We start from the raw sequence: 14,468 nt of genomic DNA, 5'->3' as shown, positions 1-14,468 counted from the left end.
ATTTTAGGTGTCCTGAAGACCATTCATCCCCTGGTTGCCCCCACACAGCCTGTGATCTCATCCTGGGTGTCCTACAGACTATTTCTCCTCTGGTGCCTGTGGTTTCACCCTAATGAAGATCTCCCTCCTCTTGTCCATAAGCCCACCACCCTCCTGCAGAGCATTTCATCTCTGGTGCCCTCCTGCAGAGATTGTGTGATCCAGGGTGTCCTGCAGATGATTACAAGTCTGGTTGCCTCAGCTGATCTCCTGGTGCCTGGGAACCTGTCTGCTGGTTGCAGCAACCCTGGGTGCCACCTTTCCCTGGATCTTGTCTTGGATGCCCCCCCACCTTGCTTCATACCAACCTCGGTGCCCCCACCGGTGCAGGGCATTGTCCTCCTTTGTTGGCTCCATCCTCTTATTTTGGAAGCTCCTGTCAGCCTGGTGCCACCTTGCCTCCGATCTGCCCATTGCATCCCCTGCAGAAGATCCCACCCCTGGTGTAGTAGGAGCGGGTGATCGGGTGTAAGGAGCCCGCAGTGCCCGCCTGGCTCCACGTGCTTGCAGTGCGCATCCTCCCTGGAGTTGGTGCAGGAGGGGCACCGGGACAGCGGACGGATCCTCGCCTTGGTTGGATTACCGGGATCCCGGTGGATCGGTAGGGTGGATCTGTCTGGTTCATGCCCCGTGGATTGTGCTGACCTGGGAGACTGAAGGGGCAGAAGAAGGAAGAGGCACCCCGGGCACAGCTGCCCCCTGCAGCATGAGGAGTTCGGGATCTTGGGGGATCTGGCTGGTCCTGGGAGCTATCACCGGGCTCAGAGGTAAGTCACCCCCATGGTTGGTCAGGCTTGATGATTTTATGAGGCTGGTATTGTCTGTACTACATGGCATATGGGCTCTTGCATTGGGTACCCACTTTTTAGGGTACTTTACATCACTGAGCTCCTTGCTGGTTCTATAAGGCTGGGCAATGTCTATACTACATGGCATATGGGCTCTTGCATTGGGTACCCACTTTTAAGGGGTACTTTACATCACTGAGCTCCTTGATGGTTCTATAAGGCTGGGCAATGTCTATACTACATGGCATATGGGCTCTTGCATTGGGTACCCACTTTTAAGGGGTACTTTACATCACTGAGCTCCTTGATGGTTCTATAAGGCTGGGCAATGTCTATTCTACATGGCATATGGGCTCTTGCATTGAATATCCACTTTTAAGAGGTGTTGTTACATCACTGTGCTCCTTGATAGCGCCACAAGGCTGGAAAATGTCTATACTATATGGCATATGGGCTCTTGCATTGGGTGCCCACTTTTAAGGGGCACTGTTACATCACTGCACTACTTAAAAGTCCTATGAGGCTTGGCATTGTCTATAATACATGATATATGGGCTTTTGCATTGGGTACCCACTTTTAAGAGTGGCTGTTACATAACTGTGCCCCTTGATGGTCCCATGAGGCTGGGCATTGTCTTTGCTACATGATATATGGGCATTTGCATTGGGTACCCACTTTTAAGAGTGGCTGTTGCATCACTGTGCCCCTTGATGGTCCCATGAGGCTGGGCATTGTGTATAATACATGATTTATGGGCTCTTGCATTGGGTATCCACTTTTAAGGGTTGCTGTTACATTATTGTGCTCCTTGATAGTTCTATGAGGCTTGTCATTGTCTATAATACATGATATATGGGCTCTTGCATTGGGTATCCACTTTTAAGGGCTGCTGTTACATCATTGAGCTACTTGATAGCTCCACAAGGCTGGGAAATGTCTATACTACATGACGTATGGACTCTTGCATTGGGTACCCACTCTTAGGGGGTGCTGTTACATCACTGTGCTCCTTCCTTAGTGGTTCCATGAGGCTGGGCATTTCCTCTCTGCTCACCTAACTTATGCCTGATACATATGGGCATATGGGCTCTACTCAGTAGGCTCTTGCATTGGGTACCTATTTATAAGGGGCAATGTTAAATCAGTCCCTCCAGGGCTCCATGAGGCTGGTTATTGTATCTTTCCCACAAGCATGGGCCTGCTACATTGGATATGGGCACTGCACATTTGTTTATTGTACTGGGTACCCACATTTAAGGGGTGATTCTCCATCAGATTTTTTGATAGCTCTGTTAAGCTGGCATTGCCAATATGCTCCCCTGAGAATGTAGAAGGCAAATGCTGGGGGAACAGATAGGCAATGCCCAGCCTAACAGAGCTACTGAGGAGGTAGTGGAACATCACACCTTAAAAGTGGGTATCCAACAGGGGCGGATCCAGGGGGGGGGGGAGCCCAATGGGCATATGGACACTACCCAAAGAGTTCTTGCACTGGATACCCAATTTTAAGGTATGTTGCTGATCTGCTGCACAAGATAGGCAATGCCCAGTGGGCTCTTGTACTGGGTACCCAAGTTTTAGGAATGTTGCCTATCTGCTCCACATGCCTATCTGCTCCACAGGCATAGGGGCAGTCGGCTTTATGGCATAGGGGCACCACCCAAATCGTTTTTATACTGAGTACCCAGTTTTAGGGAATGTTACCTATCTGTTGAACAAACATGCACCTACTACAAGGCATATGGGCAATGCCCAGTGGGCTCTTGTACTGGGTACCCAGTTTTAAGGGAAGTTGCTTATCTTCTGCACAAGATAGGCAATGCCCAGTGGGCTCTTGTACTGGGTACCCAAGTTTAAGGGATGTTGCCTATCTACTCACAAGCATGTACCTGCTTTATGGCATATGGACACTACCCAAAGAGTTCTTGCGCTGGGTGCCCAATTTTAAGGGATGTTGCCTATCTGCTGCACAAGATAGACAATGCCCAGTGGGCTCTTGTACTGGGTACCCCCGTTTAAGGGATGTTGCCTATCTGCTCCCCAAGCATGTACCTGCTTTATGGCATAGCAGCACCACCCAAATAGTTTTTATACTGAGTACCCAGATGTTGCCTATCTGCTGATCAAACATGTACCTACTACAAAGCATATGGGCAATGCCCAGTGGGCTCTTGCACTGGGTACCCAAGTTTAAGAAATGTTGCCTATCTGCTCCACAAGCATGTACCTGCTTTATGACATAGGGGCACCACACAGAGTTTTTATTCTGAGAGTACCCAGTTTTAGGGGATGCTGCCTATCTGCTGCACAAGCATGTACACCTACTAGGGGCACCACACAGAGTTTTTATTCTGAGAGTACCTAGTTTTAGGGGATGTTGCCTATCTGCTGAACAAACATGTACCCGCTACAAGGCATATGGGCAATGCCCAGTGGGCTCTTGCACTGGGTACCCAAATTTAAGGAATGTTGCCTGTCTGCTCCACAAGCTTGTACGTGCTTTATGGCATAAGGGCACCACACAGAGTTTTTATACTGAGAGTACCCAGTTTTGGGGGATGCTGTCTATCTGCTGCACAAGCATGTACACCTACTACATGACATATGGACACTACCCAAAGAGTTCTTGCACTGGGTACCCAATTTTAAGGGATGTCGCCTATCTGCTGCACAAGTTTGTACCTGCTACATGGCATATGGGCACTATCCAGTGGGCTCTTGCATTGAGTACCAACGTTTAAGTGATGCTTTTCCTTAATATTACCTTTTTTAATAACTTGATATCTTGAGGCACTACAAATCCCATCATATTGAATGTGGCAGTTCCTCTACAGTCTACAGCTTGAGCAGTTTTGTTTTTTTCATTATTGTATCTGTTTTACATGGGAATTGTTACACAGTTTTCCCTTTAATAGGTAAATCAAAGGATTTCAGTCTTCTGGGAAGCTCAGTGTATTGCTTTGTATGCTGCATTTTCTGCCCCCCGTCAGTATTTCCTATAGCACTGGTTTGTTATGTATGTAAGCATATACTTATTGTGGCTGTGTGTACTTCTCAGGGCAAAGCTTCTAAGCTTCTTTATTAGCCTTCTCAGGCTGTCTGTCTCCTTGAGTCCTCATGCAACACTTCCAATGCTGCAGTGACGGTGTCACAAGTGTCAGCTGTTTGGAATCATTTCCAGGGACCTTCTGCTGCCGACACTGTGCATCTAAGCCAGCCTTTTCCAACCGGGGTGCCCAGGCACCATGGGGTGCCTTGAGGTTTCTTTAGGGGTGCCTTGAAAAAATGTCTAAAAATTGCCCCAAACTTGTATTCAAGCTGCTGGGTGGATTCAGCCTGCCTTTTAGTTACACAAAGCCACAGATTTTCAGTGTACACCATTACAACCTTCTAGCTGCCAACCTCCTAATGACCAAATTACATCATTCATACACACAGGTGATCAAATACCACCAAAAGAAAGCTCTGTTTATGGGGAAAAAAGGACATCAATTGTATTTTTGGTACAACGTTTCATGACCGCGCAATTGTTAAAGTAACGCAGTGCAGAATCGCAAAAAAATGGCCTGGTCATTAAGGGGGGTAGAACCTTCCGGAGCTGAAGTGGTTAAATAAGCAGAAGCTTTAGGGTGGGATAACCACCTGAAAGTGGAGGTGGAATAATTCTTATATAGCATCAATTCAAATTGTGCTTGAGTATTTAACCTGGAAATGACAGTCGGTAGGTTAGGTGCGTCGGATGATTTCCATAGACTGGCTATGGTGATCCTTGATGCTATCAAAATATGAGACACAATGCATACTTGCCAACTGTCCCGTTTTTGCCGGGACAGTCCCAGCAAATAGGAGCCTGTCCCGGGTAATTTACATTGTCCCGGCAATGTACTTAATGTACACTTTGCACTTTATTTATATTTCCATATTACAGTAAAACCTTGGATTGCGAGCATAATTCGTTCCGGAAGCATGCTTGTAATCCAAAGCACTCTTATATCAAAGCGAATTTCCCCATAAGAAATAATGGAAACTCAGATGATTCGTTCCACAATCATTTATTCATAAGTCCTTCAGTTTATAGTCCATATAAAAAGATTATAGCATTGCGATAGGTTATATAACCATAAAATGTCCATCGACAAATAGCCGCTTCCACAAGGGGATTAGAAGCAAAATCCAGCAGGAGCTACAGAGTATCAAAGAGAAGAGAGGTGCCTCTAAGTGTAGCAATATGGTTCCATTTAATGAAGGTACAACATTTAGCAACTCACATGGTTGATGAATAAAACAGGCACATCTAAGTATGCAGGCATCCGGGGTAAAGCTGTCCACATAGACCGTCTTCTGCACCGCCGGCTGCCAATCTGTAATCCTGACCGGGAAGACCACCCTGCAGTAAAGCGATCTGAAAGCGAGGGGCAGCATGGAAGGGATGATGTAGATGGCGGTGCGGAGGATGGACTATGTGGACAGCTTTAGCCTGGATGCCTGCATCCTTAGATGTGCCTGTTCCAATCATCAACCATGTGAGTTGGTAAGTGTTGTACCTTCACTAAATTTAACCATATTGCTACACTTAGAGGCCCTTCTCTACTCAGCTGTGACTTGAGGCTACTTGTATATCAAGACATCGCTTGTATATCAAGTCAAAATTTATTTGAAAATTTTGCTTGTCTTGCAAAGCGCTCTTAAACCAAGTTACTCTCAAACCAAGGTTTTACTGTACATTTTTTGTATGGTCACACCTGAGCACATTTCACACTTTAGAATTGCAGGGAATTGTGATGAGAATTTTAAACTTTAGGCAGAAGTAGTGCAGCTGAATGGGAGAATTATTCCAACTCTGCTACTTTGGCTTCAAGTTTAAAATTCCCTTTTTAATTTCCTGAAATTCTCTCTTTATTGAGTAGACCCTTTAATCTGATGATAAGTAGGTGGAGATTAATTATGTGGAGTGGGTGGGGCTTCATGGAAATGGGTGTGGTAAGTAATTGATAGCTTTGCTGCAAAGTGTCCTTGGAAATGTTTTCCAAATGTTGGCAACTATGCACAATGGTTTCTATGGGATGTTGGATACATATCAACATTTTTTCCCAATAAAGCTATGGCGGGGCTAAGCTTGACTAAGTTCCCTGTAAGATTTGCTATAAAGGAGGATATTGAGTTCCAAAAACTTTGTAAGTTCTTGCAGGGGGCCCCCCTGTGTTTCTAACAGCAGCCCTGGTCACAGGAGAGCCGTTCCTACTGATGGTAAATGGCTCTCTAGACAGGACCAAGCTGGGTCCCCATACAGACCAATACCGTACAATCAATGAGCCATGAGTTTGAGTCCATAAGAAATGATAGGTAGCTTTCCTTAGTAGCTTCCAGTTGGAGCAAGGAGAGGCTCTAAAACACAAAAGTATAAGAGCAGCGGCGCCGTCTAAGTGTAGCAATAGTGGATTTATTGGAGGGTTAAATGCAGAGAAAAAAAAACACACTGGAGTGCATGTCGTGTGAACCGGCCCTAATTGTATTTATCCCTTTTTTTTTTCCTTTTTTGGGTGGAATCAAAGGATTTGGATCTCTTTCTTCATCCAAAGGCCCCTTTCACACGGGCGATCCAATCCGATCCACCTGTCAGTTTTTCAGGCAGACCTGATCAGATGCTCCATGCATCCCTATGGAGCGGCGGGTGTCAGTGGTGACATGTCCGCTGACACCCACCGCTATCCGATCCTGTCCGTGAAATCCAGACGGATGGAAACCCTATTTTCCATCCATCTGGAGGATCGGGTCGGATGAGATCCGATTTTACCCATAGAGGACAGTGGGGATCTGACAGCTGTAGACATAAACAAAAAGAAGGGCGCACCAGCCTAGCGCATTATCCTCGGTAGGCTTTTTATTGATAAATTATTAAAAAATGGCTACTCACAAACATGCGATGTAAACCAGCATATCAACTCCATCAAACAACGTCCATGATGTAAGAGTCCAATATCTCACGAAAGTGAAAGGCTAACGCGTTTCGATGCAATGCCTTTTCCTCAGAGCCTAAGGGCCATGACTGAACCCTTGGTATATATATATATATATATATATATATATATATATATATAGTAGAAAGAGCCCCCACATGACCCTTAAGATTAGGGGAGGAAACACCTCATTTATGGGCGTGGCCACACAATTAGCTTTGACCAAAACTTAATAAATACAAATGTTAATACAATACAATGAATCTCTCTCTCTCTCTCTCTCTCTCTCTATATATATATATATATATATATATATATGTATATATATGGGGGTCCTGCACTCCCACCTCAATAGCTGCTTGTCAATATCATACATGAATATTGCAACAATAGCATATCCATACCCAACCATAAGATCATCCACACATATGTATTCCAAGAACCGAGGGAACGAGATTGGTTGCTGACCCATACCAGTAGATCCTTAACCCACCATGAGGAATCCATATGGCTAATATAGTACTATATGATATCTATGTGGAGGGACAATGGCATACTGTGGTCCAGGGACATAGAAAGTTGGAGCAACTGAGATTGTAACCAGCCATAATATAAAGGGATCTGACAGCTCCCTCTCTGCACACAGAGTGGAGACAGACCTGTCCGCCTGCTCAGCGGGGATTGGCAGATCGATCCCCCGCTGAGCAGAACGGACTCCGTCGGGCGCACCTCCCGTGTGAAAGGAGCCTATCTATGTAACAATGTAACCATGTCTGTGAGGCTCCTTTTCACACTTGTGAGACAACAACGTTGTGCGACTTGCATTGTGCCTTTACAGTGCGATCGTGACGCGACTTTGATCTGACTTTACATTCTCTGGACCGATGTCCCATCAAAAGTCGAGCCAAAGTAGCGCGGGAAGCTTTTCGGAAGTTGCAGCGACTTCTGTAGCATCAGTAGGAACAAAAGTAGAAGAGAAGCAGCGCCATCTAAGTGTAGCAATAGCGGGTTTATTGGAGGGTTAAAAAGTATGTATGCACTCACAGGAGTAGGTAAAAAAAGGCATGGTATAGGTAGAGGATCATCTGCTAAGTCCCCGGGGGGGTGCTGTGACCTAAAAATTTATACAGATAAAATTAAAAAGGTCGTGGGACTTTAAATAAGGCCGACCACTTTGCCAAAATTAGTATACAGAATACATATGATAATACGTTTATTGAAAAAACAACAAAGCAAACAGCAACAATATTCCACAATCATAAGCAGTGGCGGCTGGTGCTCCACGGGACGGGGCAGGACAGGGGGGGGGGGGGGCACTGACGAACCACACCATACCCCCCCCCCCCCCCCCCGGACCACACCAGCCCGCAACCCTACCCTACTGCCTTAGGTTCTTGTTATCACCCAATTTTTAAGAATAGTCCCAATGGTCTCCACCCACCCCACCCCCCCCCCGGTTGCCGGCTCACTCACCGAAGGGCAGGCAGGCAGTCAGCAGCGGCGGCGTCTTCTCTTTAGCTCTCTTCAGCGACAGCAGCCTCTTTTCATGCTCCTCGGCCGCAGCTTCTCTTCAGCGGTGGTGGCTTCTCTTCAATCCCCTGCATCTCTTCGAGTCCTCCCTCCACCTCGTCCATGGCATGGCTTTTCCGTTCGGCCAATCGGGAAATAGGTCTCAGGATCCACTTCCTGATTGGCCAGGAGGAGGATCCGTGTGACAATAGCGAATTTTCATTCGCTATTGTCACACAACTGGGTGGGCTCTGCGCCCCGAGCCCACCCTTTTCTGAAGCCTATTAGAGCCTCTGGCTCTAATCATGTGCTTCAGAAAAAAAAAAAATCCCCATTGAACTCCATGCGTCCGGCGCCCCCTGCATGCAGATTAGGGGGCCGGACGCATGGATGGGCCCCTAATGGACGGGCCGTCCCTGAGCATAAGGTGCATAATGACAATTCCCAAATATTGTAAGAACATAGGAAATGAAGAGCCAGATCATTGCCCTTTTGTAGGAAATGAAGAGCTGACATGTAAAAATTCATAGTTGATAAAGTACAGTACATGTTAATATATGCGTATAAAATATAAAAAAATACATGATTGTTATAAATATAATACACAGAATATCTTGACATCCTAAAACTCGACGCGTTTCGACTGAACCCTGTTATCAGGAGTGTGGCGTAAGAAGATGTCTATAAATAAGTAAATATGAAACATGTATAAAAATAATGAATAATTAAAGAAAAAAAACAAACAAACCTGATTACTCACAAGTCAGCTCAACAAGTGAGACCAGCATCTAAGGCTACGTTCACATGTCAGCGTAGCGATCGCGGGCAGAATCACCGCAATTCTGCCTGCGATCTGGAAATCATTGCAAATCGTGGGACGCCTGTGCGTTGCCCGTGATTTGCAATAGCACCCCAAACGCTGTGCGATGTTGCCGCAATTTCTGCCTGCCGAATCGTGGTAAAATCGCACAAAAGAAATCGCGGGATGCATGACGCCCAAAAAAGGTACAAGAGCCTCTTTGGGGCGTCATGCGTCCCACGATTTTTTTTGCGCTGTGTTACCGCGATTCGGCAACTCACCAATATATTCACCTTTTCGCTGAACGTCATAGCTCCCAGGAATCAATGCGCCGGCACCGGCCCCACTCGTCACTTCCGGTGCGGCGCCGCATTCCCTGCTAAACAGCTTCTGGGCATGCCCAGAAGCTGTGGAGGAATGCCACGACTCACCGGAAGTGACGAGTGGGGCCGGTGCCGGCGTATTCTGGGAGAAGAGGACACGGAAGAGGATGCAGAAGAGGTTCGCGCTGGCTTCAGCTGCCCACATCCGAAATGGCAACGCTGGAGAAGACATTTTAAAGGTTAGTATTTCTTCTTGCAGGTAAGTGCGACCCGGGACAGATCAGAGGCTATCCATTGTGGAATGTACTAGCCCTGACTGTCCCGGGGGTATTTTTCCTACTGCATGGGAAGAAAATACGTGCCAGGAGTACTTCTATAATTATCTAATAGCTGAGCTCCTCCATGTCTCTAATCAGTTTGGTCGCCCACCTCACTCCACTTCTCTGATATCATTCTTGTGAACTGGTGACCAAAACCCAACTGAATATTCCAGATGAGGTCTTACTAATGGTTTGTAAAGGGGCAATATTATGTACTTACCTAAATACAAGAGACAAAAAAATATCTCTTACCCTTTTGGCATAGGCGGGCGCACAGGGTGTGCCAGATGTTCCTGGGCACACCCTAATCACCCCATGTACATTAACATTATCACTTTTTGGGTTGGGGGGGCGGCATATGGACCACACCATACCCCCCCCCCCCCGGACCACAATACCCACCCCCCGGTCGCCGACTCACTCACTCACCCTGCCTGGACATGTGGAGGGAGGGCAGGCAGCAACAGCAGCGGCAGCGGTGGCTTCTTCCCCCTCAGTCTCCTGCATCTCCTCCCTCTTCCTCCATGGCCAATGGCATGGCTTCTCCTTTTGGCCAATCAGGAAATTGGTCTCAGGACCCGCTTCCTGATTGGCCAGGAGGAGAATCCGTGTGACAATAGCAAATATTCATTCGCTATTGTCACACAACTGGGTGGGCTCAGGGCGCAATGCTCTGTGACCCGAGCCCACTCTTTTTTTGAAGCCTATTAGAGCCTCTGGCTCCAAACACGTGCTTAAAAAAAAAAAAAAAAAAAACATTGGAATCCATGTGTCCGGCACCCTTCATGTAGGTTAGGGGCCGGACGCATGGATGGGGGGGGGGGGTCGCCCCTGCGCCCCCAATGGACGGGCTGCCACTGGTGCCTTGAGGTTTTTTCAGTGGTGCCTTGGCAAAATGTCTAAAAATTTATCAAACTTTGTATACAAGCCAGCAGATGGATGAAGTCTGCCTTATAGTTGCACAAAGCCACGGAGTTTCATTATACACCATTACGACTTTCTAGACACTGGAATCCTAACAGCCAATGACGTCATCAGGTAATAAGGAGGGTGTCTGTTGCCTTCACAGCATCCTTGTTTGACCCTCCTCTGCCCCTCTCCCACAGCACTGGGGTGTCATTAGCTGACTGATGGAGAGAAATTGAGGGAGAAGAGAAACATTGGAATACTAGTCAGTACTAGTGTGCAAAAGTGTATTTGCTTTGTAAGAATGAATCACCTCTAATGTTGGGTGTCCTATATGTGCTTGTCACTGCATTATATAACGCTATTAGAATAGTTTTTTACATTTTAGAATGGGCGCCTTGAGATTGTCTATAATTTTAACCACTTGCCGACCGCCGCACGCCGATCTACGTCGGCGGTCAGCCCCTCACAGGCAAAGTGACGTAGGGCTACGTCACTAGCTTGTGAGGGTCTAGGGAGCGAGCACGCGCCGCCGGAGGCGCGCTCCCGCGTGGTCACGGACCCCCCCGCGCGTGTGACCGGCGGACCCGATGTCCGCCGGCCACTCTGCGATCGGCGGGGGAGAGGGAGAAAGTCAGGCAGCTTGTGTAAACAAGCTGCCTGTCATTCTCCCCTCTGTATGAGAGCTGATCATATGGATCTACTATGTAGATCCGTTGATCACTCTGCATACAGCTGAAGCCACAGCCAATCACAGTAAGAATCACGCCCCTAGGGACACACACAGCCCCTCCCTCTCAAATAAAGTTAACCCCTTCACTACCAGTGTATTTTTACAGTAACAGTGCATATATATAGCACTGATTACTGTAGAAATGTCACTGGTAACCCCAAAAGTGTCAAAAATGTCAGTCAAGGGTCCGATCTGTCCGCCGCAATGTCGCAGTACCACAAAAAAAATCGCAGATCGCCGCCATTACGCGTTAAAAAAAAAACAACAAAAATGACAAAAATCTTTCCCTTAGTCAGTAAACGCAATAACTTTTGAGCAAACCAATCAAAATACGCTTTTTGCGATTTTTTTTTTTTACCAAACATAGGTAGCATAAAACAAATTGGCCGAAAATGTTAAAAAATTTTGATTTTTACATTTTTTTGGGGGGGAATTTCATATAAAAAAAAAGGGAAAAATATTGTTATTTTTGCAAAATTGACTCTCTTTTTTTGTTTATAGCGCGTGATCAAAAAATCACACAGGTGATCAAATACCGCCAAAAGAAAGCTCTGTTTGTGGGAAAAAAAGAACGCCAAATTCATTTAGGTACAGCGTCGCACGACCTCGCAATTGTCCGTTAAAGTCACGCAGTGCCGAATCGCAAAATACCCCCTGGTCGTTTAGCAGCCAAATCCTCCGGGGCTTAAGTGGTTAAAGAGTGCCTGGACTGAAAAAAGGTTGAGAAACCCAGCCCTATCCTATAAGATGAGGAATTATTATGAGTCTTTTTAGTGGACTAATACATTGACTTATTGCTAGAGCAAGGATACGTTATTGCAATTATGTATCTGATGTATAAATAGAGAATTATTACATCATTGCAATGAGATAAGGGACGTTGTTACCAACTTTGGCCCCATTGCTGTAAGTGATAAGTTTACATTTGAATATTGCTGTTTGTGATTGAAATTTGAAGTTGACCTGTGAGCTTCCATTATCAGACCAGCTAACGGCTAATCCAGCAAATTACCAGGATGCAATATGTACAAAGTTCTTTTTTTTTTTGTCTGTTTAGTTATTATTTTTAAACTGAGAACTGCTACATTTCCATCTTCTATCAAAGTAGTGAGTTTGGATGGTGGGTGCATTAGGATATACTGTTGTGTCTAATACTTGGTGCCTTTGTCTTAATATATACAGAGCCGTCTTTAACACAGGGCAAAATGGGCAGCTGCCCTGGGCCCAGTCACTGGTGTGGGGCCCAAAGAAGCTGCCCCTTGAGCCCACACTGCCCACAAATAGTTGATAAGTGGATTCGGGAGGGCCCAAGAAACTTTTTGCCCAGGGTCCAATAAATATTAAAGACGGCTCTGAATATATATATATATTATTTAGCTGTGTAATACTATCTCCTCATCTCCCACTACGGTCCTGTTAACTTTGAGGAAGCATAGGGCATTCTCTAATTTTTTTCTCCCAGAGGCACTTCTCTATGCGACCGGTTATAAATACCTCCTAGTTCATGGCAGTGACTCCACTGTCACAACCCTCACACTTTCTGTATGCTGCTTTATCCATTAATAGATTGTAAGCTCTTCTACCCGCTATATCTCTTATTTACACTCCTATAGTTTATAGGCTCTTCCACTTTCTGTATCTTCTTTTGTGCTCTAATAGATATATCATAACATGGTCCGCCTTCTGTATTCCACCTTTATACCCTAATAGAGTGTAAGCTCTTCCACCTTCTGTATTCCACCTTCATATCCTAATAGAGTGTTAGCTCTTCCATCTTCCATATTCCACCTTTTATACCCTAATAGAGTGTTAGCTCTTCCATCTTCCATATTCCACCTTTTATACCCTAATAGAGTGTTAGCTCTTCCATCTTCCATATTCCACGTTTATACCCTAATAGAGTGTAAGCTCTCTCACCTTCTGTATTCCACCTTTATACCCTAATAGAGTGTAAGCTCTCTCACCTTCTGTATTCCACCTTTATACCCTAATAGAGTGTAAGCTCTCTCACCTTCTGTATTCCACCTTTATACCCTAATAGAGTGTTAGCTCTTCCATCTCCTGTATTCCACGTTTATACCCTAATAGAGTGTAAGCTCTCTCACCTTCTGTATTCCACCTTTTGTATCCCAATAGAGTGTTGGCTCTTCCATCTTCCGTATTCCACCTTTATACCCTAATAGAGTGTAAGCTCTTCCACCTTCTGTATTCCACCTTTATACCTTAATAGAGTGTTAGCTCTTCCATCTTCCATATTCTACGTTTATACCCTAATAGAATGTAAGCTCTTCCACCTTCTGTATTCCACCTTCATATCCTAATGGAGTGTAAGCTCTTTCACCTTCTGTATCTTCACGTTTACCATAATAGATTGTAAGCTCTCTCACCTTCTGTATTCCACCTTTATATCCCAATAGAGTGTTGGCTCTTCCATCTTCCGTATTCCACCTTTATACCCTAATAGAGTGTAAGCTCTACCACCTTCAGTATTCCTCGTTTATACCCTAAAAGAGTGTAAGCTATTCCAGCTTCCATATTCCACATTTATACCCTAGTAGAGTGTAAGCTCTTCCACCTTCTGTATCTTCTTCCATGCTCCAATAGATATATTGTAAGCTGTTCCAACTTCTGTATCCCACCTTTATTCTCTAACAGAGTGTAAGCTCTTCCACCTTTATATCCTAATAGAGTGTAAGCTCTTCCACCTTTTATATCCTCCCTTTTACCATAATAGGTTGTAAGCTCTTCCACCTTCTGTATTCCACCTTTATACCCTATTAGAGTGTAAGCTCTTACCGTCTGTATTCCACGTTTATACCCTAATAGAGTGTAAGCTCTTCCACCTTTTGTATCCTCCCTTTTACCATAATAAGTTGTAAGCTCTTCCACCTTCTGTATTCCACCTTTATACCCTAATAGAATGTAAGCTCTTACCGTCTGTATTCCACCTTTATACCCTAATAGAGTGTAAGCTCTTACCGTCTGTACTCCACCTTTATACCCTAATAGAGTGTAAGCTCTTACCGTCTGTATTCCACATTTATACCCCAAGGTCTCATGCACACTTGAGATCAAAAACACTTCTTTTAAAGG

The 14,468-nt window shown here is 45.4% G+C and overlaps 1 protein-coding gene across 1 annotated transcript in view; it reads left to right on the top strand.

Moving 5' to 3' along the window:
• The first annotated feature begins 418 nt into the window (after window positions 1-418).
• IGSF11 (immunoglobulin superfamily member 11) overlaps window positions 419-14,468 on the top strand; it is a 428,210-nt gene continuing 414,160 nt past the window's right edge. The window contains exon 1 of the mRNA XM_082246294.1: window positions 419-806. Coding sequence (XP_082102420.1) covers window positions 746-806 — 61 coding nt within the window. The 5' untranslated portion in view covers window positions 419-745. The remainder of the gene's footprint in view (window positions 807-14,468) is intronic.

This window comes from Pelophylax lessonae (genome assembly GCF_965119305.1).
Source record: "Pelophylax lessonae genome assembly, chromosome: 2".
Taxonomy (NCBI): domain Eukaryota; kingdom Metazoa; phylum Chordata; class Amphibia; order Anura; family Ranidae; genus Pelophylax; species Pelophylax lessonae.
This window is presented reverse-complemented; position numbering and strand designations above follow the sequence as displayed.